The sequence below is a fragment of the Ornithorhynchus anatinus genome, chromosome 9 (genome assembly GCF_004115215.2).
Source record: "Ornithorhynchus anatinus isolate Pmale09 chromosome 9, mOrnAna1.pri.v4, whole genome shotgun sequence".
NCBI lineage: Eukaryota > Metazoa > Chordata > Mammalia > Monotremata > Ornithorhynchidae > Ornithorhynchus > Ornithorhynchus anatinus.
The window spans coordinates 60507320-60534448 of NC_041736.1; the positions used below are offsets into that span (position 1 = coordinate 60507320).

The 27129-nt window shown below is 64.0% G+C and overlaps 1 protein-coding gene across 5 annotated transcripts in view; it reads left to right on the forward strand.

Moving 5' to 3' along the window:
* Positions 1-704: 704 nt before the first annotated feature.
* SRBD1 (S1 RNA binding domain 1) overlaps positions 705-27129 on the forward strand; it is a 132916-nt gene continuing 106491 nt past the window's right edge. The window contains exons 1-10 of one of the 5 annotated variants that reach the window (XM_029071844.2): positions 705-747; positions 7174-7325; positions 8953-9032; positions 10916-11081; positions 12732-13106; positions 19193-19359; positions 21629-21746; positions 23150-23288; positions 25704-25800; positions 26545-26680. In XM_029071844.2, coding sequence (XP_028927677.1) covers positions 8953-9032; positions 10916-11081; positions 12732-13106; positions 19193-19359; positions 21629-21746; positions 23150-23288; positions 25704-25800; positions 26545-26680 — 1278 coding nt within the window. In that variant the 5' untranslated portion in view covers positions 705-747; positions 7174-7325. Of the gene's footprint in view, positions 748-6013; positions 6272-7173; positions 7326-7353; positions 7512-8952; positions 9033-10915; positions 11082-12731; positions 13107-19192; positions 19360-21628; positions 21747-23149; positions 23289-25703; positions 25801-26544; positions 26681-27129 lie in introns of those variants that run through there. The other 4 variants (XM_029071847.2, XM_029071846.2, XM_029071842.2 and 1 more) reach the window with 4 other exon arrangements.

Genomic DNA, 27129 nt, shown 5'->3' on the forward strand with positions numbered 1-27129 from the left:
GGCGGGGCCAGGGCGGAGGGGAGGGGACAAGGGGCGGAGCCCAGATATTGGAGGAGGGGCGGCCGACCTCCACGGGCGTGGCCCAATCAGAGGGCATGACCACGTCGGAGGGGCGGGGCCAGGGGCGGAGCCCAGACCGTGGAGGCGGGGCGAGCGACGTCACACGGGCGTGGCCCAATCAGGGGGCGCGACCACGGCGGAGGGGCGGGGCCAGGGGCGGAGCCCAGACCGTGGAGGCGGGGCGAGCGACGTCACACGGGCCTGGCCCAATCAGGGGGCGCGACCACGGCGGAGGGGCGGGGCCAGGGGCGGAGCCCAGACCGTGGAGGCGGGGCGAGCGACGTCACACGGGCCTGACCCAATCAGGGGGCGCGACCACGGCGGAGGGGCGGGGCCAGGGGCGGAGCCCAGACCGTGGAGGCGGGGCGAGCGACGTCACACGGGCCTGGCCCAATCAGGGGGCGCGACCACGGCGGAGGGGCGGCGCCAGGGGGCGGAGCCCAGACCTCGGCAGCGTGGCCCAGCGGAGGGGGCGGGGCCAGGGAGGCGGAGCCCGCGCCTCCGTCCGGTGGGCGGGCCCGGATGACGTCACGGGGGTCGCGGCCCCGCCATTGGTCCGGCGTCCACTTCCGCCCGTGCGGGGCGGGGGGGGGGGGGGGCGCCGCTCCTTCTTTCCGCCCGCGCCTGCGCGGTCCCCCTCCCCCCTCCCCCCCACGCCGGACGCCTGGCCCCCGGACCGGGACCCCAGTAAGTGCCGGGGCGGGGACGAGCGCAGCGCTTAGCGCAGGGCCGGGGGCGCCGCGGCCGCTCCAACGGCACCCTGCCAAAAAAAAAATAAAATAAAATAAATCCTAACTAAGCACCCCACCCCTCCCCCTCTCCGCCCCGAAGCCCTTCCCGCGTGCTGGGCGTAGTAAGCGCCCCCTTCCCCCCCCCCCCCCCCCGTCTTCCACTCCCGGGGCGCTTACTACGTGCGCGGCACTGGGCCGAGCGCCCGGTCATCATCATAATCATAGTGATCGTGATGATAAGGATAATCAGGGTGCCGCGCCGTTTGCCTCCGTTTAGGCCCCGAGCCCGTCGTCGGGCGGGGACGGTGTCTCCGGGCCCCGGTACGACCGAACCAATAAAATCGAAAAATAAAGATGGGGTTAAAGCGCTTCCGAGGGGGGGCCCCGAGCGCTGCGCTAAGCGCTGGGGGGGACGGAATAATAATAAATAACGTTGGTATCTGTGAAGCGCTTACTATGTGCCGAGCACCGTTCTGAGCGCTGGGGGAGATACAGGGGAATCGGGTCGTCCCACGTGGGGCTCACGGTCTCCGTCCCCATTTTACAGATGAGGTCACCGAGGCCCAGAAGTTAATAATAATAATGTCGGTATCTGTGAAGCGCTCACTACGTGCAGAGCACTATGCTAAACGCCGGGGGAGACACGGGGTCATCAGGCGGTCCCACGCGGGGCTCCCGGTCTTCATCCCCATTTGACAGATGAGGCCACCGAGGCCCAGAGAAGCGAAGCGACTGGCCCACGGTCCCACAGCTGACAAGGGGCAGAGGCGGGATTCGAACTCGTGACCTCCGACTCCCAAGCCCGGGCTCTTGCCGCCGAGCCACGCTGCCTCTCAAGCCCCCCCCTCCCCCCCCATTCATTCAATTATAGTTATTCAATAATATTTCATTCATTCAATAGTATTTATTGAGCGCTCACTATGTGCAGAGCACTGTACTAAGCGCTTGGGATGAACAAGTCGGCAACGGATAGAGACGGTCCCCGCCGTTTGACGGGCTTACATATTTATTGAGCGCCTACTAATAATGTTGGTATCTGTTAAGCGCTTACTACGCGCGGAGCACCGTTCTGAGCGCCGGGGGAGACGCGGGGTCATCGGGTGGTCCCCCGTGAGGCCCACGGTCTCCATCCCCGTTTTCCAGACGAGGTCACTGAGGGCCCGAGAAGTGAAGCGACTCGTCCAAAGTCACCCAGCTGAGAAGCGGCCGGGGCGGGATCGGAACCCACGACCTCCGACTTCCCGGCCCGGCCTCTTTCCGCTGCTTTGCCGAGCTCTGTACCGAGCGCTTGAGAGGGACGGTTCGGCCACAGAGCCTGACCGCTGGTTTTCCTTTCGTTGTCTGTTTCCCCCCTTGTAGACCGTGAGCCCGTCGTTTGGGCGGGGACGGTCTCTGTCCGTTGCCCGGTCGTCCATTCCGAGCGCTCAGTACGGCGCTCTGCACGCAGTGAGCGCTCAATCAATACGACTGAGTGACTAAAGAAGCAGCGTGGCTCAGTGGCAAGGGCCCGGGCTTGGGAGTCGGAGGCCGTGGGTTCGACTCCCGGCTCGGCCCCTAGTCGGCTGGGTGACCGTGGGCGAGTCACTGCACTCCTCTGGGCCTCGGTTCCCTCGTCTGGAAAATGGGGATGAAGACCGGGAGCCCCACACGGGACGACCCGATCACCCCGGATCCCCCCCGGCGCCCAGAACGGCGCTCGGCGCAGAGTGGGCGCTTAACAGATACTAACGTTATGACTGTTATCATTTCTATTGATGCCCGTCTCCCCCTCCGGACCGTCACGCGGGCGACGGGCCTATCGACGCCGTTTCACTCCGTCAAGCTTTTAGGCGCTCAGTAAGTACGATCGATTGAGGATCAGGTGAACAGAGGGTACGAGCTTTCCCGGAACCTCGGCGTCCGTGCTCGCCTCTATTCCCAAATGTGTCGTTTGTCCATTCCAAGCGCTTAGTCCAGTGCTCTGCGCCTGGTAAGCGCTCAATAAATACCGTTGGACGAGTGAATGAATGAATGTCCGCGTCCCCGGAGGCTCCCGTGAGGACCTGAAGTCACAGTGATAGTTACGGAATGAAGAGTCATCGTCATAGTGTTGGTATTTGTTAAGCGCTTCCTCTGTGCGGAGCGCCGTTCTAAGCGCCGGGGGAGAGACCGGGTCATCAGGTGGTCCCACGGGAGGCTCACCGTCTGCATCCCCGTTTTCCAGATGAGGGAACTGAGGCCCAGAGAAGAAGAAGAAGAATGTGGGTATCTGTGAAGCGCTCACTCTGCGCCGAGCACCGTTCTGAGCGCCGGGGTAGACGCGGGGTCATCCGGTCGTCCCGCGTGGGGCTCACCGTCTTCATCCCCATCTTCCAGATGAGGGAACTGAGGCACCGAGAGGCGAAGCGGCCGGCCCAAAGTCACCCGGCTGACGAGGGGCCGAGCGGGGATTCGAACCCATGACCTCCGACCCCGAAGCCCGGGCTCTTTCCACGGAGCCAAACCGCTTCTCTGTAAGCGCCTCCTACGTGCCGGACACCGTGCCGAGCGCTGGGGGAGATCCAGGGTCATCGGGCGGTCCCCCCGTGGGGCGCGCGGTCTTCGTCCCCATCCGACAGCTGGGGGAACTGGGCGAGCCGCTTCGCCTCTCCGCGCCTCGGAGTCACCCAGCGGACCGGCGGCGGGATTGGAACCCGCGACCTCCGACCCCCCCGCCCGGGCCGGGCCGCCTCGCGGCCCCACCGCTGCGTCCCCGCCGAAGCGGCGGTTCGCGTCGTCGGCGTCCAGCACAAGAGGTCCCAGCGTCTTCGGGCGCTCAGTCCGTCAGTGGCATTTACTGAGCGCCGGATCCCGTATCGATGTATTTATAATCGGCGGTATTTCCGGAGCGCCGAGTGCGGGATACCGTATTTACAGTCGGTGGTGTCCCCCGAGCGCTGCCCGAGCGCGGGATGCCGTATCGATGTATCTGTGATCGGTGGCATTCGCTGAGCGCCGAGCGCGGGATGCCGTATTCGTTTATAAGCGGGGGTGTTTACGAGCGCCGAGTGCGGGATACCGCATGTATTTATGAGCGGCGGTGTTTACCGAGCGCTGACCGAGTGCGGGATACCGTATTCATCATAGTCGGTGGTGTTTGCGGAGCACTGACCGAGTGAGGGATGCCGTATTCATTTAAAATCGGTGGTGTTTACTGAGCGCTGAGTGCGGGATACCGTATTTACGTATTTATGATCGGCGGTGTCTGCTGAGCGCTGAGTGCGGGATACCGTGTCTACGTGTTTATGATCGGCGGTATTTACTGAGCGCTGAGTACGGGATACCGTGTCTACGTGTTTATGATCGGCGGTATTTACCGAGCGCTGAACCGAGCGCGGGATACCGTATTTATTTCTAACCGGTGGTTCTTACTGAGCGCCGAGTGCCGGATACCGGTATTTATTGATGAATGATCGGTGGTATTTACTGAGCGCCGGGTGCGGGATACCGTATTTATAATCGGTGGTATTTACTGAGCGCCGGGTGCGGGATACCGTGCTGATGTATTTATAATCGGTGGTGTTTACTGAGCGCTAACCGAGTGCGGGTTACCGTATTTGTTTATTGAGCCCCTGCTCTGTACTGAGCGTTCGGGTGACCTCCTCCTGTTTCGAAAAGGGTATTCGTTAAGCGTTCACTATGTGAGCCCGTCCCTGGGCCGGGATCGTCGCTATCTGTTGCCGAATTGTAACGTTCCGAGCGCTTAGCCCGGTGCTCCGCACCTGGCAAGCGCTCAGAAGATAACGAATGAATGAGTGCCGGGCACTGTAAGAATAATTGCGGTGTTTGTTAAGCGCTTACTATGTGCCAAGCACTTGTCTGAGCCCGATGTTGGGCAGGGATCGTCTCTTCCTGTTGCCGGATTGCACCTTCCAAGCGCTTAGTACAGTGCCCTGCACCCGGTCAGCGCTCGATAAATACAGCCGAGTGAATGAATGCGAGTTAATCGGGCGGGATACGGAGAAGCAGCTCAGCCTAGCGGCCGGAGCCCGGGCCTGGGCGTCAGGAGGACCTGGGTTCTAATCCCGCCCCTCCACCCGTCCGTTCTGTGACCTTGGGCAAGTCACCTCGCGTCCCCGTGCCTCAGTTGCCTCATCTATAAAATGGGGATGAAGACCGTGAGCCCCACGTGGGACAGGCCGATCACCTTGTATCCCCCTCCCCCCCCCCCCCCCGGCGCTTAGAACAGTGCTCCGCACGGAGTGAGCGCTTCATAAATGCCATTCTTGTAATTACCGTACCGTCCGTGTCAGTTCAGGAGCCAGGAGACGTGCCCCCCGCCCACCGCGAGCCGGGGGAGGCCCGTCCTCCGAGGGTTTAAGAGAAGAGCAGGGGAAAGAGACGGTCGGTCCGTCGGTCGGTGGTATTTACCGAGCGCCTGCCGGGTGCGGAACCCTGAACTAAGCGCCGTGGAGAGCCCAGGACAGCGGCGTGGCTTCGTGGAGAGGGCCCGGGCTCGGGAGTCGGAGGACGCGGATTCTCATCCCGGCCCCGCCGCTCGTCTGCCGGGTGACCTCGGGCGGGTCACCTCCCTGGGCCTCAGTTCCCTCGGCTGTAAAACGGAGCTGACGACCGTGAGCCCCGCGTGGGGCGACCCGATCGCCTTCGGTCCACCCCGGCGCTTGCCGCGGACCGTGACCGGAGGCGGCGTGGCGTAGAGCCGGGGCCCGGGAGTCAGCGGGTCACGGGTTTGAGTCCCGGCCCCGCCGCCCGTCCGCCGGCTGACCTCGGGCGAGTCGCTTCGCTTCTCCGGGCCTCGGCTCCCTCATCCGTACGACGGGGATCGAGACGGCGAGCGTGGGGCGGGGGCCGTGTTCAGCCTGATTCGCCTGCGACGATAACCTTGGCGTTGGCTCAGCGCTTACTCCGTGCGGAGCCCCGCTTCCAAGCCCTGGGGGGAGATCCAGGGTCATCGGGCTGTCCCGCGTGAGGCCCCCGGTCTTCATCCCCCATCTTCCGGATGAGGTCACCGAGGCCCCGAGGAGCGGAGTGGCTCGCCCGCGGTCCCGCGGCTGACGGGTGGCGGGGCCGGGATCCGAACCCGTGACTCCCGCCTGCCGAGCCTGGGCTCTTCCCGCCGCGGGGGAGGCCCCGCCTCCGCCCCGCCGCGCCCCTCGGGCGGTATTCGCGGAGACTCCCCTCCCGGGTCCTCTTGGCTGCGGATCGTCGGCGCGCGTCGGTTTTTGACCTTCTCGCGCTGCCGACTCGCCGGCCCCCTCCCCCGCGGCTGCGTCGTTGGCAGCGGGTGTGGAGAAGGGAACGCGAACACGGGCCGGCAACCCGGAGAAGGAGAAAGGGAGCCGGGGCGGGCGGTGGGGGGGGACGGACCCGAAGACACCCCAGAATCGAAGCTCCCCGAGAGGCGTGTGGACCTCTTGTGCCTTCCCCGCCGTCGGCGGAAACCGGGGAGGACTGCGGGTGGGGTTTTGCCGTGGCGGCGAGGCGGAGGACTACCCTTGCCGGTAATTACGCCTTAGATTTCCACGGACCTCTTCCTCCAAGGACGTCCAAGCGCTCCGACGTCCGGCGGGGTTCAGGTCGCGCGTCGGCGGCCGGGCCCGGGACGGCGCCGGGCTTCCAGCTGGGGTTTGGTTTTTTTTTTCCGTCCCCACCCCCAAAGCCCGAGGCCCAGGGGGTCCAGGCGGCCGCGGGCCCCCGGCGAGCGGTTTTTTGAAGTCGGTCGGGCCCTCGAGTTCTGCGCGTCGGCCGCCCGCGACGGCGGCGGCGCGGCCCCGGGACTCGGGGGGGTCTGTGTCCCGATCCCGGCTCCGCGACCTCGGGCAGGGTCCGAGGTTCACTTCCCGGCGCCTCGGTCTCCCCACCTGATCCGGGGTCCCCTCCCGCCCCCATCTAGACCGTGAGCTCGGCGTGGGCGGGGATCATATCCGTCCATTGTTGTGTCGTCCGCACGCATTAGGGCGCTCGATAAATGTGATCCACGAACGACCCGGGGCTCCGGTGACGGGGGCGCGTGACCCGCCCCCGACCCGATGGCCACGTATCGACCCCGGCGCTCAGAACGGGGCTTGGTCCTCGGAGACGCTCGCCACTTGTCACTTTTAATCCCACCTTCCTTTAACGTGATTAGCGGTAACATTTAAAGTCGCCCCGGGTATACGCCGCCGCTCGATGCCGCCGCTCGTTCGTCCGAGGATCAGCCGGATCGGAAACCCACTCTTCCTGCCCCGGGCCCTCCTCTGGCATCTCGGCGCCCTTGGACCTCCACGGGGGTTGAGAAGTCAGGCGAGTCTGAAGAACGGGCCCGTTGGACTCTGCACGACAGACCCCTCTTCGCCCTCCTCCCCCGGCCCTTTTCTCTGCAAGGACCTAACCTTTTTTTTTTTTTTTATCCCGTCCCCCGCAGAACCCCCCGGAACTCCCCCTTCAACTCAGCTCGAGGACAGGAGAGGGCCGGAGCCCTGACCGGGGGAACCCTGGTGCCGAAGAAGAGCAGCGGGCAGAGAAAGCGGAGGCGAGCGGATCTTTTTTGTCCGTTTTACGGTACCGGGGCAGAAGGTGCGTCACACCGGGGTGGGTTTCGCCGACGGTAACGTTTACGGAGCACAGGGTCGGGTGCCAACTCCCGGGCCAGGCGCCGGGGAGAGTATAAGGAGTGTGAAGACACAGTCTCTGTCCTCGGGGAGATTACGGCCCGGCGGGGACGACTGAGCCTTAAATATACCGCGGGCGGCAACGGAAAAGGTACAGCTCGTTGCGGGCGGGGAATACGTCTCTCCCGAGTGCCCCGCACGCAGTAAGCACTCAATAAACGGGATCGACTGCTATACTGCCGGAAGAGACCAGATGATCAGATCGGACGCGCTCTCCGTTCCGCCCGGGGCTCGCGGTCTAAGGGGGGCGGGGGGGGGGGTGAACGGGGTATCGTCCCCTTTCGTAGACGAGGCCGCGGAGGCGCAAAGAGGTTAAGTAACTTTCCCGAAGTCACGTGGCAGGTCAGTGGCGGAGCGGGGACGAAAACCTCGGTCTCCCGGTTCTTAGTCCCGTGCTCTTCCCGCCAGACCTCCCCGCCCCCTTCCTTCTGCGACGAAGAAGTGAGGAAACCCCCTCTCGTCTAAAGGTCGCGAAAGCGGGGAGCCGCGACGGAGCGAACGCCGTCCCTTCGTTCCCTCCCTCGGGCGTACCGGCGGAATCGGCCGAGCGCCAGGCGCTCCGCTGAACGTCGGCGCGGCAGAGACCTGAGTGGCCTCCCCGTTTTACGGTCGAGGACCCGGGGACCCGGAGAGGTTCGGCGTGTTGCTCGGGGACACCCGGACCCATCCTCTCTCCTGAAGCGGTTTACCCCGGTGGGGCGGGCGGCCTCCCCTCGAGGCAGCTGCCGGGCGTCGTGCCCGGATCCCGAGGGAGCCGGGAAAGACCCCCCGCGCCCTGACTCAGATGCCCCTGACTCCCCCCCGCGGGAGTGCCGCCTCCCTCCCGTTGGATCCAGCCGGTCGGCGCTGTGAAATGTCATTTTCCCCGAGGGAGGCCCGCCGGGAGCCCGTGCCCGAGGCCCGGTGTGGCTCGGCGGACCCTGACTCCGGAGGGGTCGTGCGTTTCTGCGCTCGGGAGGCGGCGGCGGCGGCGGCGGCGTGCCCTCGGCGGGTCCTGCGAACGGGGCGCCCGGGACCCTTCCCGGCAGGAGCACTGGGGGCGGGTGGAGGGGGCAGTTGCTCGGGCAGCCCCGTCTTCGAAGACATCTTGCCACGCACTCGGAAAGGGAGGAGCCTCGGCCCTCCTTCCCCCGTGGCCGCCTCTCCTCGCCCGGCCGGGCCCGGCCCCCGGCGTCGCCGGCGGGGCGGCCCCAGCGGGTCGGGGGAGGGCCTGGCGTGGCGGACGGGGGGGCGTCGTGGAGGAGCCGGAGAAGAAAATAAATCAAAGTTACGGGAACAGATCCGGCACGGGAGGATTCGGGGACCCCCCCACCCCCCTCCCCCCCCCCGCGCCAGTCACTTGGAGCAAGAGCGCCCTTCCCCCCGGGCTGACGTGGAAGTGCCGGGGGCGGGTCCGGCGGCGGTCTGTGTCCGCGGCCTCTCGCCCCCACGCGCGCTCCTCCCCCCCTTCCCTTTCGGTGCCCCGGAGCCATCTGGAAGAGGGTTTGGCAATCTGTGCCGCCGGGGAACTGATCCCGTCGTGTCGATTTCAGATGTCCACGTTACCCAGGAGAGCCAGACTCAAGGCCCAGGCCGCGTTGCCCGAAGATGAGATGCCGTCCTTCCTCCAGACGTGAGCGAGCCCAGGCGGGGGGGCCCGAGGGAGACCGTCGCTCAGGGGAGGGGGCCCGCGGCCCGGCCGGACCCCGCGGCCCTCCCGGTCCCGCCCCCGGGGGACCCGCGATTCTCCCGCCCTCCTCGATCCGCCGGCCCGTCGGCCGGGGGTGCTCGCCGAGCGCTTCCCGCGTGCGGGGCACCGTGCGCCGAGCGCTTGGGAGAGCAGGTGGACTCGCTCCCTTCCCTCGTGGAGCGTACTAATCACCGCCGTCGCAATCACGGTATCCGTCGAGAGTTTACTACGCGCCAGGCGCTGCTCTGAGCCCACGGGGCGGGGCGGCGGATCCGGGCGGATCGAGCCGCACACCGTCCCTGTCCCGCGTGGAGCTCACGGTCTCAGATCCCCATTTTACAGATGAGGGGACGGAGGCGTGGAGAAGTGAAACGACTCGCCCGAGGTCACCCGGCGGACAAGCGGTAGAATCGGGGCTGGGACCCGGGGCCGCCCGACTGCCGGGCCCGTGCTCCGTCCGTTAGGCCGTGCCGCTTCTCCGGTGGACTGGAATCCTCTGGGACAGGACCGAGCCCCGCCCCACGTGTCACCGCCCAGACTCCCTCCGTTCCCGGGAAGGGGCGGGGGAGCGTTGCCCGCCCGGGGAAACCGAGGCCCGGGGTGGCGGCCTGACCGGGTGCGGGTCCCACCGTGAGGCGGTGGCGAGCGTCAGGTCGAGAACTGACGGTCGGTGACGGTCAGTCGTATTTATTGAGCGCTTACTCTGCGCGCGGCGCTGGCCCGGGAGCTTGGGAGGGAACGGTATTCCGATACTGTAATACAGGACCGCATTCACTCTTCCCCCCTTCGGTAATAATGACGAGGTTGGTAGCCGTTAAGCGCTCACTACGTGCGGAGCGCCGTTCTAAGCGCCGGGGGACAGACGGGGTCGTGGGGTTGACCCGCGTGAGGCTCGCAGTCTGCGTCCCCCTTTCACAGATGAGGCCAGCGAGGCCCAGATAAGCGAAGCGGCTTGCCCGCGGTCCCGCAGCAGACAAGGGGCAGAGCCGGGATTCGAACCCCCGACCTCAGACTCCCAAGCCCTTTCCGCTGAGCCACGCTGCTTCGAAGCCCTACCGAGAGCTCGCCTCCTCCAGGAGGCCTTCCCAGGATAAGCCCCCCTTTTCCTCAGCTCCCCCGCCCCTCCGACCCGCTCCCCCTGCCCTACCCCGCGTCTCCCCGCCCCCCGGCACTCACGTCTACGTGTATTTATCTATCATTCTGTTCATTCCGATGGTCGTATGTGTCGGCAATTCTGTTTATTCACACCGATGCCCGTTCACCTGTTTCGCTGTCCGTCTCCCCGCTCCGAGACCGGAGGCCCGGTGCGGGCGGGGGATCGTCTCTATTGGCGAATCGTACTTTCCGAGCGCTCGGTACAGCGCTCTGCACCGAGTGGGTGCCCGGTAAATACGACTGAATGAGCCAACGGACGATCTAGAGGTACGGCAGACACGTAGAGAAGCAGCGTGGTTCGGTGGCGAGAGCCCGGCCCGGGTGGTCCGAGCTCGCGGGTTCGAATCCCGGCTCTGCCGCTCGTCAGCCGTGTGACTCAGGGCAAGTCGCTTCGCTTCCCTGGGCCGCGGCGACCTCATCTGGAAAACGGGCACGGAGACCGCGAGCCCCACGGGGGACAACCCGACGGCCCCGCGGTGCTTTGCACGCGGTTAGCGCTCAACAGATGCCGTCATTGTCGCTCCCTGCCCCCGGCCGGCTTACGGTCGAGCGGCGGGGACGTCGGGATAGATAAATCGATCACGGGGGTGGCGGTGGAGGTGGGGGCCGTCGCATCGTTCCCCCTTCCCGGTCTTCGGTTCCCGTCTCCCTGAGCCCGCCTCCTCCGCCAGGTCGTCGGAATCCGACGGCGACGACGTGGAGGACGCGGCCTGGGTGCCCCCCGAGAAGGCCGCCCCCGGCCGGAAGGCCCCCCGGCCCCGGGAGCCCCGGCCCGAGAAGGCCCCGGCCGCGCGGCGCGGGCGGCCGCGGAAGATGGCGATCAAGGAGGAGCCTCTGGTGAGTCCTCCAGCCCGGCGACGGGGGACTACAAAATAAACTAAACAGGGTGATAAAGATAAAAAGATCTGGGCGACAGAATGAAGCTGGACGGCAGAGAGGCAGGAGGCGGGGACGTCGGCGAGGAGGCCGATAGGGTGATATCGGCGGGACAGGATACGTCCTCGGATCGACGTGGCGACGGTTTGGCCGGAGAGGAAAGGGCGGATTTTAGACGCGAAGGTTGGCCCGACGAGATCCGGCGACAGACTGAGCGGGTGGGTCGAGTGGGAGAGATGAGTCGAGGATGAGGCCGGCTCTACGGGCTCGTGAGACGGGGAGGATGGTGGTGCCGTCTACAGTGATAGGAGAGTCAGGGGGAGGCCGGGGTTGGCGTGGGAAGACCAGGAGTTCTGTTTTAGACGCGTTCGAGGGGTCGGCGGGGCGTCCGAGAAGAGATGTCCTAAAGCCGGGGGGAAACGTAGACTGCGGAGAGGGAGCGAGATCGGGGCCGGAGGCGCAGGCTTGGGAGTCGGCCACAGAGAGGAGGCAGTCGAAGCCGGGGGAGCGAACGAGGGAGCGGGTGTCGACGGAGAGTAGAAGGGGAATCCGGGAATCCCGGAACCGAGGCTTGAGGGATTCCCACGGTTAGGGTGGGGGAGGCGGGGGAGGAGCCCGCCGCGGCTGGAGAGATAGGAGGAGCGCCGGGATGAGGCGGCGAAGCCGGAGGTTGGACGACGCCTCCGGGGGAGAGGGGCGGCCCCCGGTGTCGAGGGCAGCTGAGAGGTCGAGGAGGAGTCGGAAGGAGCGGAGGCCGGGGGGGGGGTTGGCGGGAGTGACCGCGGTGGTAAGGCTGGAGCTCCGTCCCGCCGACGTGGCCGGTCGCCTCTACCCAAAGTGGCGGACGCCCGCTCCGTCGGGCTTCTGTGGCTCCGAGAGACCGCTGCCGCCTCTTTGTCGGAGCCGGGAGGAGGGGGGATCCTAGAAACTTGACCGGGAACTTGAAAGGAAGCCCATCCCGTACTCTCCCAAGTGCTCAGTACGGCGCCTCGCACACGGTAAGCGCTCGATAAAGGCGGTCGAACGAAGGAATGAGTTTGGGGTGTACCACCCTGTCAGCACGATCACTCGTCCTGTCCCACCTGGATCACCGCGTCCGTCCGTCCGTCCGATCGTATTTACCGAGCGCTTACTGTGCGCAGAGCACTGTACCAAGCACTCGGAAGGTACGGTTTATACTATTTGTCAAGCGCCGATCTAGGAGCCGGGATAGGTGCAAGTTCAAAACCGGTTTGGATTCGCGGGGCTCACGGTCTAAACAGGAGGGAGAACCGGTATTTAATCCCCGTTTCGCAGTTGAGGAAGCCGCAGCGCGGAACAGTTAAGCGACTTGCCCCGGGTGACACAGCCACGGGCGGAGCCGGGATTAGGACTCAGGTCCCCGGCCCCCCGAGGCCCCCGCGCTCCCTACTGGGCCACGCCGCTGGTCTAGATTCGAGAGGGTGGGGAGGAAGGGCGTGAGTCGGGGGGTCGGAGAGTCGAGGGCGGGCCCCCGACGGGAGGCGACCCCGGGGTAGGAACCGGGGAGGCGAGGGAGACGCGGGCTGAGACGTGGGTTCCGGGGAACCTCGCCCGGGCGGCGCCCCTGACTTGTCCTTCGTACTTTGACAGGATCCCTCTTGGGCCACCGCCGGTCAGGTTTCGGGGGAGAACCCGGGGGAGCCGGGGGCCCCGCCCCCTCGAAGGGCCGCCGCCGCCGCCCGGAAACGGAAAACCCCAGGCGGCAAGCCCCCGGCCCGGCGCTCCAAGAAGCCGAAACCGGACGAGGAGGCCGGCGGAACGGGCAGCCGGACCCCGTCCGCCGGCTGCCCCGGCCCGGAGGGGACCCGGGCGAAGAAGGAAGAACCCGAAGAGGACTTTACGTTTGACGCCCCCGCCCCGAAGAAGATCAAGACCGCCGCGCGGCCTCAGGGTCGGCCCGCCCGGCCGCCCGGAGAGGCCGGCCGGGTGGCGGAGGAGGTGGAGATGAACTGGGACCTGGTGCAGGTAAGGGCCGGGCCCTCCCCGTCTCCAGCCGGGTGGGACGGTGGAGGGCCGAGGGGTCGGGGGCGGCTCCGGGCTCTCCACGGGGCTCGTTTCCGCCTCGGCCCCGGGTCCCCGGCGGTCTTCGACTCTGTCGCCTCGGCCCCGTCCCCGGTTCACGCCCGATCCTCACTACAACTCAGCGTGCTCCTCGGGATGCGCCCAGTGCTCCCGACTGGCTCCTTGCCCTCTCTTTCTCTCTGTGAGCTTGCCCTCCCCTCCCTCTCCCTCCCCGTCTCTCTCTCCCCCTGCCTCTCTCTCTTACCTTCTGGCTCTGTGAGCTCCCCTTCTCTCTCTTTCTTTTTCTGAACCTGCCTCCACCCACCCTCTCGTGCTCTTTCTGTGAGCTTGCCCTCCTCTCTTCTTTTCTCTCTGTGAGCCTGCCCCCCCCCCCCCTTCTGTCTCTCTCTCGCTCTCTCTGAGCTCTCCCTCCGCCGTCTCCCTCTTTCTCCGCAAGCCCGCCCCTCTCCCTCTCTCTCCGAGCCCGCCTCTCTCTCATCCTCTCTTTCTCCCTTTGAGCTTGCCCTCCCCTCTCCCTCTCCGCCAGCCTGCCTCATTTTGTCACGTGCTCTCGTACGCATACGCCCGCTCTCGCTCTCTTTGCCTCACAGTCTCCCCTGTCGGGCCGCCTCGCGCACGTTCTCTCTCCGTGAGCCCGCTTCGCTGTCTCCGTCGACCCGCCGTGCACTTCTGCTCTCTTTCTCTTGCATCCGTCTCTGCCTCGCCGTCTCTCCGTCCGCTCACCTCCCTCTCTGTCGGTCTGTCCCCCCTCCCCTCTCTCTCTCTGTGCTCTCTCTATAGCCGTCTTCGGTATTCGGTGGTAACGTCGCCTGCTGGGCTGTGAGATCCTGCGTGTGCGCGTGAGAGGGAGAGAGAGACAGACTCCTCCCCGCCGTCTCCTCACCCCCCAGACCCCGGCCTCCTCCCTTCCGGGGTCAGGAGCGGAGGAGGGCCGAAGTCCTGCTTTCTGCGGGGGACCCACCCCCTCCCATCCCGAATGGAGCCATTTTGGGGGGCTGCGGGCGTCTCCCGGGGCTCCGGGGGTGCGGGACAAACTCCGCAGGCACGGTGGGGGGCCGCCATTTTGGAGTAACGGTCCCCGTGTTAATGGGATCCCAGTGTCTCGATGACCCTGACCCTCGGGTACGCTCCGGGGAGTCGGAACCGGCCCGCTCCGAAGGCGACTGCTCCGCCGAGGCCTTCTCTCTCGGTGCCTTTCGAGTCCCCCTCCCCCTTTTCCTTCCACAGCTTCCCTCTTTTCTCCGGCGCTCAAGCGCCTTCTCCCTTCTCTCCGCTCTCCCTCCCTGGGATTTCTGACGACTGCCGTTGGAGCGGCAGCCGGTGAGGTCCTCGGGCGAGCAGATTTCGGGCAGCAGGAAGGGAGGGGCAGAGGGAGAGAGAGAATGCACACAAACAAGAAAGGCAGGAGGGGAGGGGATGCGTGGGCGTGCGTGTGTGTGTGTGTGTGTGTGTGTGAGAGGGGGCGACTGACGAGGACGGAGGCAGGGGGTCGGGGAGACAGCAGAGAGGTTGGGGGGGGGAGGGGGGAGGTCGGCAAGTCCAGGAGGACAAGATGTCCATGAGTGGGAGTGTGCGTGGCGGGGGGGGGGGGGCGGGGATTGAGGGGTGTGTGATTTGGGGGAACGAGAGCTGAAGATAGACCAGCAAGTCCAGTTCGGGAGATGCGGCCCCCAGCTTTTCTTAAAATGGTATCTATTAAGTGCTTACTCCGTGCCAGACACCGTGCTAGGCACTGTGGTAGATGTAAGTCGGTCGTTATCGTGTAAGCTCACCGGGTCGGACACCATCCCTGTCCCCCAGGGGGCTCGCAGTCTAAATCCCCATTTTACAGACGTGATAACTGAGACACAGAGAAGCAAAGCGACTTGTCAACCGGCAGGCAAGGGGCAGAGCCGGGGTTAGAACCCCGGGTCCCGCCGAGTCCCAGGCCCCGGGCTCTTTCTCCTGGGCAGCGCTGTTTCCCGTAAACGGTGACGATGACGTGCGCCCGAGACTGAGGGGAGGGGATTTCCCCGAGAGGCGGGAGGGCTGGAGGCGGCGGCCCGGTTCTCCAGGTCCACAGCTCCCGCCGTGGCGCTCCGAGCTGGGCGCCCACTGGGGCGAGTGTGAGCGGAGGTTGGTCGCGACGGCAGGGAGCCTTTGGGTTGCCCACTCGTCACTGAAAAAGGGGAGGAGGAGAGAAGCCCCGAGAACCGTCCACCTCTTTCTGTTTTTCTCATCGGAAGCGGCGCGGCATAGTCGCGAGAAGCCCGGGAGTCGGAAGATCTAGACTCGAGTCCCGGCTCCGCCACCCGTCCGCTGGGTGACCTCGGGCGGGTCGCTCCTCGGTGCTTTCCTTCCCTCATGTCTGCAAAATGAGGATTTTGCATCCGAGTGAGTCAGATCGGGGGGTACGAGTGAACGGGTGAAGATCGGACACAGTCCCTGTCATTCGTTCGTTCAGTGCGATCGAAGGGCTGAGGTTTGGACACGGTCCCTCGTTGGTTCGGTTGCATTTATGGAGCGCTTAATAAATAACCCGCGCTCCCTCATTCATTCGGTCGTATCTACCGAGCGCTTACCGTGTGCAAAGCGCTGTACTGGGCGCCCGGGAGAGTACGATACGGCGATGAGCGGACGCATCCCCTGCCCGCAGCGAGCTTTGCGCGAGGCCCGTCTGAGACCCGATCGTCTCGTATCGACCCCCGTGCTGGGTACTGCGCTTGGCGCGTAGTAAGCGCTGAACAGATGCCACGGTTATCATCATCTGTCGGGGGATCTCCGGGGGACGGGCAAGAAAACACGGTCGTCCTTATCGGAGAAGTTGCCCCGCTCCTGCTATTTTATTCTCCCCGTGGGAAGCCGTGACCTTCCGGGGCAGAGCGATTGATTTTCGTTGCGGTTTCTGGTCCTCTGATGGAGGCTCAGAGCTCCAGGTAGGGAATAGACGGGAGGAGCAGCTGAGCACTTCAAGAAGCAAGATGCTGTTTTCGTCGCAAATGTCAAACATAATAAAGGAGCAAAAGCAAAGGAGGTGCCAGAAATACATCTCAGCAGGCCTGCCTCACGTGGGCGCGGCAGCGGATTGGGAGGGGGAACGCCGAGCGGGCCGGGAAGCGCGTGATCCCGGGTCCGTTTTCGGCACGGGACCGACCCTTTCCCTCCGCGGGCCGGGAACGGACTTGGGAGACTTGGCTCCTCTGGTGGGTGGCCGGGAAAACGGTCCTGGGAAGCGGACCGGGGAGGGGCGGATAGCAGACCCCGGGATCCCGTGGGTGCGTTGGCGGGTGGTGCCCCTCAGCCAGATTCCTCCAGCCCAGCCCCGATAAATGACACTAATAATAGTTCCGGTACTTCTTGTGCGCTTACTGTGTGCCAAGCGCTGTTGTCGGCGCCGGGGTCGAATCGAGCGAAACGGATCGGTTGAATGCGATCGAATGAACCAAGACTGGACACCGTCCCCGTCGTTCAGCCGTATCGCCGGAGCGCTTAATAAGCGACGCCCCCGCCTCTCGGTCAGTCGGCGGTGTCAGTCGAGCGCTTAACCGTGTGCAGAACACCGCGCTAAGCGCCTGGGAGAGTTCAGTGTAACAGAGACGGTGGTGAGAGTCGGGTACGGTGACAGGGTGATGAGAAGCAGCATCGGCTTAGCGGGGAGAGAGCGCGGGAAGACAGAGGGACCCGGGTTCTAGTTCCGGTCCCTCCACTTGTCTGCCGTGCGACCTCGGGCAAGTCACCTAACCTCCCTGCGCCGTAGTCACCGCGTCCGTGAAACGGAGACGAGGGCCGCGAGCCCCGACCGGGACGTGGATGGTGTACAACCTGCTTACTTTGTTTCTACCCCGACGGTTGGGACGGTGCCTGCACGTCGTAAGCGCTTAAATATCGCTTTAAAAAAAAAAAAAAAAAAAGGTCGGTAGACCCGCTCCCCGCCCACAGCGAGCTTACGGCCTAGAAGGGGAAGGGCAGTAATAGAGATAAAGAAGTTACGGAGAAGGACGCCAGTGCTGCGGGGCGGAGGGAGGGGCGGATAAAGGGAGCAAATTCGAGGGCCCCCCTCTATCCCCGACTTCCGCGTAGCGTCCCGGCGCGGACCGTCCGACGCTCCTCGCTCGGCGCCGCGGCCTGGACTTCCTGTCTCTCGGCCCGCCCGCCTCGCACGTCTTCTCGTGGGCGCGGATTTTGCACGTTCGCCCCCTCCCGCCCCCCCCCCCCCCCGCCTCCCCTATCCTCGGCGAGGAGCGTCGCGTGTCGCTCGTTCCGGACCCGCCGCCGTGCGGCTCCGGCGGGGACCCCCCCCCCCCGGCCTTGGCGCGGCGGGATTTGGAGGAGCGGCGGTTCCGCCTTCGCCCCCGCTCACCCCCTTCCTGATTTCGCCAGGAAGGAAAGCCGGCGAGAGCTCCCATGCCTCTACCGAGATGCCTTCTGAGCGGGCAGACCCGCCTCTCCGTTCTAAAAGGAGTCTCTTCTCTCGGCCTTCGAAGGGATGGGCGGATTTTATTTTTAACACGCGGCGCCGTGCCGCCGCCCGGGAGCTCGGCTCCGTGGGCGACCCTCTCGCGGCCGCCTCGGCGGCCCCTCGGAGCCGACTCCCCCCCCCCCCCCCGGCTCCTCGCCGGTGCAGCGCCGAGGCCCCCCGCGAGCCGGGGCCCGGGGACCCCGCGGGTGCCAACCGGACGGGGACCCGGCCCACCCCTCTGGGGTGTGGGCGATGCGGGGGACGGAGCCGATGGTGATCATCATGGCAGTCGTTAAGCGCTTCTATCTGTTGCTGTCGTAAGCCCGTCAGAGGGCAGGGACCGTCTCTGTCCGTTTCCCGTTTGTCCGTCCCAAGCGCTCAGTCCGGTGCTCTGCGCGTCGTGAGCGCTCAAGACATACTGTCGAACGAACGAGTGAACGTGCAGAGCACCGTTCTAAGCGCCGGGCAGGGTCCACGTGGGGCCCACATTTTTTAATCCCCATCTGTTACGGATGAGGTCGCTGAGGCCCAGAGAAGTGACTTGCCCGAGGTCACACGGCAGACCAGCGGCGGAGGCGGGATTAGAACCCACGACCTCCGACTCCCAAGCCCGGGCTCTTGCCACTGAGCCTCGCTGCTCTGGGGGAGACCTGCCGCTCGGTAGTCGCAACTCCCTCTAGACTGGACGCGCGTCGTGGGGCAGGGAGCGCGTCTTCGTATGTCGCTGCTCTGCGCACGGGAAGCGCTCACTAAGTGTGAGCGGATGGATGACCGCGCCGGTCTGGAAAGCCAGGGCAGGGCGGCCGGGAGTGGGAGGACCGCTTTCTCCAGGGGGGCGTCTTCCGATGGGAACTTTCCGCGTCTTGTAGACCCCCACCCCCCCCCCCCCCCCACCCCCGTTATCTCAGAGGAGCGGCGCGGCTCGGTGGAAAGAGCCCGGGCTTGGGAGTCGGAGGTCATGAGTTCGAATCCCAGCTCTGCCGCTTGTCAGCTGGGTGACTGTGGGCGAGTCCCTTCGGTTCTCGGCGCCTCCGTGACCTCATCTGTGAAATGGGGATGAAGACTGTGAGCCTTATGTGGGACAGCCTGTGTCTCCCCCAGCGCTTAGAGCGGTGCTCGGGACATAGTAAGCGCTTAACAAATACGAACGTGATCTGTTATCTCCGGAGCTCGGGGGTCCTTCCGGACGTCGCACCTGGCTCTCCGGCCCGACTGGGCTCACTCCGCGTCTCTCGAGGCTAGGCCTCCGGTTTCCAGGTGGAGAGTTCGGGAGCCGGGGCCTTCACCCTCTTACTCTCTCCCCGCTGAACGATCTGGTTGTCGGGTCCCACCCTCGCCGCTCTGCTCTCCGGCCGCTCCGCTGATTTCCCCGGACCTGTTTTTAATTCGCGGTGGAGCGGGGGGACGACCGCGGGGGACGCGGCCCGAGACCCCCCCCCCCCCCAACGGCCCCCACGTCCCCGGGGGATCGGTCGCCTCTTTCCGCGTCTCCTCCGGAGGGCGAACGGACCGAAAAGGGTGGACCGCGTTCCGCCCCGTCCGGTGGGCCGGCGTGCGAATTCCGAAAGGCCTTGGGTCTCGGCGCTTGTAGGTTCTGTCCGAGAGGACCGACGTCGAACCCTGGGTGTGCGCGAACGTCGTCCGCCTCTTCGACGACGACAACACGATACCCTTCATCGCCCGCTACCGCAAGGAGCTCATCAATAACCTGGACGCGGACGCCTTGCGGGAAGTGCAGCAGGCGCTGGAGGAGTTGCGGTGAGTCGTCCCGGGGGAGGGGACGGCGGAGGAGGGGGGCGGCCGCTCGTCCTCCTGGGGCCCGTCGCTCGGCGATCAGGTTGTCCCGCGTGGGGCTCCCGGGCTTCGTCCCCATTTGACCGACGAGGTCACCGGGGCCCCGAGAAGTGAAGCGACTCGCCCAGAGTCGCCCGGCTGGCCGGCCGGGATTTGAACCCGTGCCCTCTGACTCCCAAGCCCGGGCTCTGTCCGCCTGGCAGCGTTCGGTCGATCGTTGGTATCTGCTGAGCTCTCACTGGGCGCGGGGCGCCGTAATAAGCGGGGTCCGGAAAGCGCCTCGCCCTTCGGTCGCCGTAGAGGTGGTTCATGCCACTTGGCGGCCGTGTGACTCTGGGCAAGGCGCTTCGCTTCGCCGTGCCTCAGTTCCCTCATCTGTAAAACGGGGATGCAGACCGTGAGCCCCACGTGGGACGACCCGATTCCCCTGTGTCTCCCCCAGCGCTTAGAACGGTGCTCTGCACGGAGTAAGCGCCTAACGAATACCAGCATTATTCTAGCCGCACACACGAGCCCGACGGTGACAATTGGGAACCTGGGCCCAGCGTGGCCGAGCGGCCCCGGGCTTGGGGGGTCGGGGGACGTGGGTTCGAATCCCGGCTCCGCCACCGGTCTGCTGCGTGACCTCGGGCAAGCCGCTTCACTTCTCTGGGCCTCAGGTTACCTCATCTGTAACCCGAGGATCGAGACTTTGAGCCCCACGAGGGACTCCTGATTACCGTGTATCTACCCCAGTGCGCGCAACCTGATTACCTCGCATCTACCCCGGTGCTTAGCACGTAGTAAGTGCTTAACGGATGCTATTATTAATAATCCTAACGATCAACCTGAATTTTAACAATCCCGTCTGTCAGATGGGGAGGGATATGGCGAGCCCCCTGTGGGACGACCTGATGACCTGGTAGCTACCCCAGTGCTTAGCACGTAGTAAGTGCTTAACAAATGCTGTTATTATTATTATTATTATTATTAATAATCCTCACGATCAACCTGAATTTTAACAATCCCGTCCGTCAGGTGGGGAGGGATATGGCGAGCCCCCTGTGGGACGACCTGATGACCTGGTAGCTACCCCAGTGCTTAGCACGTAGTAAGAGCTTAACAAATGCTGTTATTATTATTATTAATAATCATCCTAACGATCAACCTGAATTTTAACAATCCCGTCTGTAAGGTGGGGAGGGATATGGCGAGCCCCCTGTGGGACGACCTGATGACCTCGTAGCTACCCCGTGCTTAGAACGGTGCTTGGCACGCATGAAGTGCTTGACAAATGCTATTATTATCATTAATATTAATGGACACGAATTTTAACAATCTCATCTGTAAAATGGAGATTAATATTGCGAGTCCCAAGTGGGACGAGGACCCCCTGTGGGACAACCTGATTAGCCTGTATCTACCCCAGCACTTTGCATAGAGAAGCGGCTTGGCTCAGTGGAAGGAGCCCGGGCTTGGGAGTCAGGGGTGGCGGGTTCGAACGCCGGGTCCGCCACCTGTCGGCCGTGTGACCTTGGGCAAGTCACTGAACTGCTCCGGGCCTCAGTGACCTCATCTGTAAAATGGGGACGAAGACCGCGAGCCCCCCGTGGGACGACCCGGTGGCCCTGTATCCCCCCCCAGCGCTCAGAAGGGTGCTCTGCACAGAGGAAGCGCTTAACAGACGCCAACATCATTATCTTGTATCTACCCCAGCGCTTAGAACGGTGCCTGGCTCACGATAAGCACTTAACAGACGCCGCTATCGTCGTCGTCGTCATCAGTAATGCCGGTGACCGGTTTTACCGCGCGCCCGCCGGGCACAGTGCAGCGGGCAGCGGGGCGGCTCAGTGGCGAGAGCCCGGGCTTGGGAGTCGGGGGTCGTGGGTTCGAATCCCGGCTCCGCCGCTTGTCAGGCGGGTGACTGTAGGCGAATCGCTTCGCTTCTCTGGGCCTCAGTGACCTCATCCGTAAAATGAGGATGGAGACCGTGAGCCCCCCGGGGGACGGCCTCAATCCCCCGGGTCTACCCCGGCGCTTGGAACGGGGCTCAGGACGGCGCTGGGCGCACAGGAAGCGCCTAACGGATACCGAGATCATTACGAATCGGGGGAGCGGGCGTCTGGAATCTTTCCTCCGGGAAGCCCCGGGGGCGCGGGAGCCCGGAGCGGGCGGGGGCTCCGCCGACCGGATGAGAGGGCTCGACCGGGTGGCGCGTGTGGATTTTGGGTAAGGAGCCCCTCTGGTCTTTCAGGACCGTTGGAAGGAAGGCCCAGGCCGTGATCCGGAAGATAAAGAAGGAAGGAGAGCTTTCACCCCGCTTGTTAACGGCCTTGCTGGACTGTAGAACTCTGGAAGAGTTGGACCATGTGGTTAGTGAGCGTGGGTGTGAGCGTGGGTGTCTCTCCCTCTCTCTCTCACTCTCTCTCTCTCTCTCCGTCTCTCTGTGTCTCTCTCGCTCGGCGCGACGTAGGTGGGAGGAGGAAGAGGAGAAGCGATGGACCGTGGCCTAGTGGAAAGAGCCCGGGCCTGGGAGTCGGGGGACCCGAGTTCTAATCCCAGCTCCGCCACTTACCTGCGGTGTGTAATTGGGCGAGTCACCTCGTTTCTCCGTTCCTCAGTTCCCTCGTCTGTGAAATGGGGATCCGGGACCCCTTCTCCCTCCTACTCAGACCGCGCGCTCCACGGGGAGCTTGATTATCCCGTGTCGGCCGACCCCCCCGGGCCGAGAGCTCGGTCGCCCGCAGGGCGCGGCGGGGAGACGCGTCCCCCGCCCACCGGAAGCCTACGGTCCAGGGGACGGAGACGGACGTTACGTCGTCGGTAGGATCGTCGCTAGATCGAAAATTACCCGTCACCAGAACGATGGCCGTCTAAAAATACCCATCGGTCACGAATAGGGACGTAAGGGCCGAGGGCGGGGCGGGGCGGGGCGGGTCGAGGCTACGGATCCGAGCGTAAGGACGCAGCACGGTGCTTGGCGCGGAGTACGTCACGGTTACTATTACGTGAGTTCAGTGTGGACCGGGGATGTGTCTGCCGTTATACTGGACTCTCCCAAGCGCTTAGTGCGGTGGTCTGCACGCCGGAAGCGCTCAGTAGGTACGACCGAATGAAGAAAACCAGTGAGTTCTCATCGTCCGTTAGCGTGAGCTGGAGGAGCGGCGTGGCTCAGGGGAAGGGGCCCGGGGTTGGGAGTCAGAGGTCGTGGGTTCGGGTCCCGGCTCTGCCGCCTGTCTGTGTGACTGTGGGTAAGTCACTTCATCTCTCTGTTCCTCAGTGACCTGGTCTGTAAAATGGGGATTAAGACCGTGAGCCTCACGTGGGACGACCCGATGACCCTGTAGATCTCCCCCCGCGCTTAGAACAGAGTTCTGCACACAGCAAGCGCTTAACAGATACCAACATGGTTATTATTGTGAGCGTTCCCATTCCTTTAGGGAAGGGAGATGACATTCTCCCACCTCCTCTTGGTCACCTAGGAGTAGGAGTCCCTCGGCGGGACTGTAAGCTCGTTGTGGGCGGGGAACGCGTCTCTCGGGTGTCGTAGCGGACTCTCCCGAGCGCTCAGTGCTCCGCACGGAGTAAGCGGTCCACGGATACGGCTGAGTGAATGAATGGGTCCCGAGCGCGGGTTCGAGGCTGGGTCGAGACTTCTCTGAGTCGGGATGGTGGGGGCTGGGCGAGGGGAGGGCGTCAGTCCGCCCCCGTCGCCGAGGGAGGTGGGACGGCGTGGGGCCGGACTCTCCGTCCGTCCGTCCGTCTTTCCCTCCAGTCCACCCCCTACAAGACCGGAAGCAAGGGCACCAAGGCCCAGAGAGCCAAGCAGCTGGGGCTGGAAGGGCCCGCCAAGACCCTCCTCGAAGCCCCCGACACCCTGGACCTTCGGTCCCTCGTTCAACCCGATGTCCAAGGTCAGTTCCGGCCGAGCGACCCGCCCCGGCCCCGGCGGCTGGCGGGGGGCTGTCAGCGGGAAGAGCCCGGGCTCGGGAGTCCCGGGTCGTGGGTTCTGATCCCCGCCCCGCCCTCCCCCTCCCCCCCCCCCCCCCCCCGTCAGCGGGGTGACTTCGGACCAGTCACTTCGCTTCTCGGGGCCTCGGTTACCTCATCGGGAAGATGGGGGTGAAGACCGTGAGCCTCACGGGGGACAGCCTCCTTATCCCGTATCCACCCCGGCGCTTAGGACAGCGCTCGGCACCTAGTAAGCGCTTAACAGATACCGACGTTGTTATTGTTGTTATTGTTGTTATCGTCCCCGCCCGGGGGAAAGGGGACCGGAGCAGGGCCCCGTCCGGGCCAGAGAAAGGGAGGAAGGGGGAGGAGGGACGCCTCCTTTGTTAAAGGAGAAGAGAAGCGGCGTGGCTCAGTGGAAAGAGCCCGGGCTTGGGAGTCAGAGGTGATGGGTTCGAGTCCGTCTCTGCCACTTGTCAGCTCTGTGACTGTGGGCAAGTCACTTCTCTGGGCCTCATTTACCTCGTCTGTCAAATGGGGATGAAGACTGGGAGGCTCACGTGGGACAACCTGATGACCCTGTGTCTCCCCAGCACTTAGAACAGAGTAAGCGCTTGACAAATCCCAACATTATTATTATTATGATTATTATTAATAATAATAAACTGGGGCGTGGGGGGCTGGGGTCCCCAAGTTTGATGTTCCGGGGCGCCTGTAGGGGGCAGCCTCAGATAACGCAACGCCGCTCCGTCGCCTCGCCTGGTGGTCCCGCCGGCCCTCTCCGGCCACCCGGCACCCCTGACCTCTGTTTTTCTTTTCCAAAAAGAAAAAGCCATTAAAACGGAGCTTTCCCCGGAGCGGGCCGATCTAGCTGGAGGAGCGCGGAAGCTCCTTCGTAATAATAATAATAATAATTTCTAGACTCTCAGCCCGGGAGACGGTTCAAAAACGGGATCGACAGAACATCTACTCTTTTGAAATGTGGTGGCGGAGAAGGGTCCCGCGGTTACCGCGGACTGCCCGGAAAACAGACGAATGGAATTCGGAGCAGATCAGATCCGAACGGTCTCTGGATGGCCACGTGACCCGACTTAGATGAGCACGTCTCGGACACGTAATCAAGAGGACTGATTCTCTGGAGAAGGCACTGTTGCTAGGAAAAGCGCGGGGGAAACGTGGAAGAGGCAGACGGGCGGCTAGATGGGGAGAGACCCTATCCCGACTCCGGCCCTTGTCGGCTGTGTGACAGTGGGCAGGTCACTTCACTTCTCTGGGCCTCAGTCCCCTCATCTGAAAATGGGGATGAAGACCGGGAGCCTCACGTGGGACAACCTCGTTCCCCCGTATCTCCCCCAGCGCTTAGAACGGTGCTCTGCACGTAGTAAGCGCTTGAGAAATACCAACATTATTATCATTATTATCATTATTATTATTAATAACGATAACGGGAGCACCGTGAGGAAGGTGGCGGATTACGGCAGAGGACGGGACGTCCCGGAGAAAGCACATCCGTGGAGTCGCCGCGAGTCGGAAACGACCCGACGGCACTCGGTAAGCCCGATGTGGGCAGGGATCGTCTCTCTTTAATGCCGAATTGTACTCTCCGAGTGCTTAGTACAGGGCTCGGCACACAGTCGGCGCTCGATAGATACGACTGAACGAATGAATAATCGTAATTATGACATTCGTTAAGCCCTTACCGTGTACCGGGCACCGCACTAAGCGCCGGGATGGATACGAGCAAATTGGGTGGGACGCAGTCCCTGTCCCGCGTGGGGCTCGGTCTCAGTCCCCAGATGAGTGAACTGAGGCCCGGAGAAGTAAAACGACTCGCCCAAGATCACACGGCAGACAGGTGGCCGAGCTGGGATCGGAACCCGTGACCTTCTGACCCCCGGGCTCGTGCGCTCTATCCACTCCGCCATGCTGCTTCCCGTCTTTCCGAGTGGGTTTTCCAGGCAGGCCGGCCCCCGCGTCTCTCCGACGGCCTGGGTCGCCGGATGGGTTCCCCGTTTCCCGTTGTAGCCGGGGCTCCCGGCGGGCGACTGCTGGTCTGAGCCCCGGGGGGAGAGATTTTTGTCTTTATTTTAATGGCGCTTACTACGTGCCAGGCACCGCACCAAGCGCTGGGGTGACTACGAGTTACTCAGATAGGGAGGGAAGAGCTTCCAGAGCGAGCGGGGCACCTCGGGGTGAGGGTCTCCCCTCCCGCTCCCGAAGAACCCCGCGCCCGTCCCCGCGGGGGCCTCGGCAGCCCCCGGGGCTGGAGTTTCCACTCCCCGAGTTTTCCCACCGCGGGTTTCGCGGGCAAGGGAAGAGAGCGACGGGGGCCCCGGGTGTCGAGTTTTAAGGAACGCCCTGTTTTCATCCCCACCAAGGGCTCGGCACCCTCAAGGAGATCGAGGCGGGCGTGCAGCACATTTTGGCGGACATGTTCGCGAAGGATAGAGACACGCTGGACTTCATCAGGAGACTGTAGGTGGCCCCTGGGACTCCAAAGCGGGTGATGGGTGGCGTCGGGACCTAGCTTTGGGACCTGGGGCGAGTCACTTAACTTCTCTGTGCCTTGATTATCTCATCTGTAAAAGGGGAATTAAGACTGTGAACCGTGCTTGGGACCCGGACTTGGTCCAAACTGATTGCTTTGCCTCTAACCCAGGGTTTAGAACGGGGTCTGGCATTCATTCATTCATTCATTCATTCATTCATTCATTCATTCATTCAGTTATATTTATCGGGCGCTTACTGGGTGGAGCGGGTGGGCAGACACCCCCTGCGCCTCTCCTGCCTCAGGTCCCGCCCCGGGCTGGGGAGGAGGAGAGCTGGGTCCTCCCTACTCCCTCTGAACCCGCTCCTCCTGGTTGACACAAGACCCGCAGAACCGAGTCCCCGCTCTGAGCACGGGCTTCCGCGGGCCCGTTTGCGGTTCTCAGTTTCGTGGCCTTTTGCCTTCTCACCGTAGGAGACCGGATCCTTAGCATCACCGGGCGGAGCTCCTAAAGCAGCCCCAGTGGAGGACGGTCGCGTCGGCTGCTCAGAGCGGGGCTCCCCCCCCCACCCCCCGATTAGTCCGACGAGACCGTAAACCCGTCATGGGGCGGGGATTGTCTCTATCTGTTGCCGAATTGTACCTTCCAAGCGCTCAGTACGGTGCTCCGCACGTAGGAAGCGCTCGCTGAATACTGTCGAATGAATGGATTTCCCGGTCCCGGTGTGCAGGTGCCTGCAGAGGTACATCTGCATCCAGTCTGCGCTGGCCAAGACGTCGTCCAAGAACGTGAACGAGAACGACATCAACAAGTTCCATCTCTACCAGAACTTCTCGTGCAACATTAGGAACATTCAGCACCACCAGGTAGACGCCGATATCGACGACGACGGTATCTGTTAAGCGCCTACTCTGTTCCGGGCGCTTTACTAAGCACTGAGGCGGATCGATCGAACGATCCCGTTTGAGTGCTCACTGTGTGCGGAGCACTGTAGTAAGCACCTGGGAGAGTGCAGAGTAACGACACAGCAGACACGGTCCCCGCCCGCCGCGAGCTTACAGTCCTAGAGGGGCCGAGGTGACCAGGTTGGCCGTTCTCGAGGAGGGGTCATCGGCCCGGCCCCGGCGGGGCTCCGTCTCCCCCCGCCTCCCCAGATTTCCGCTCCGGGAAGAGAGCGGAGGTGGGATTTCCCCCCGGTGACGGCCTCCCGCGGGGAGGATCGCGTGAAAATGACCCGCTCTGACGCCATTGCTCGTAACTGGAGCGGGACGATTCTAGACCGGTTGGGGGGTGGTTAATTCAGTACCGCGCCCGC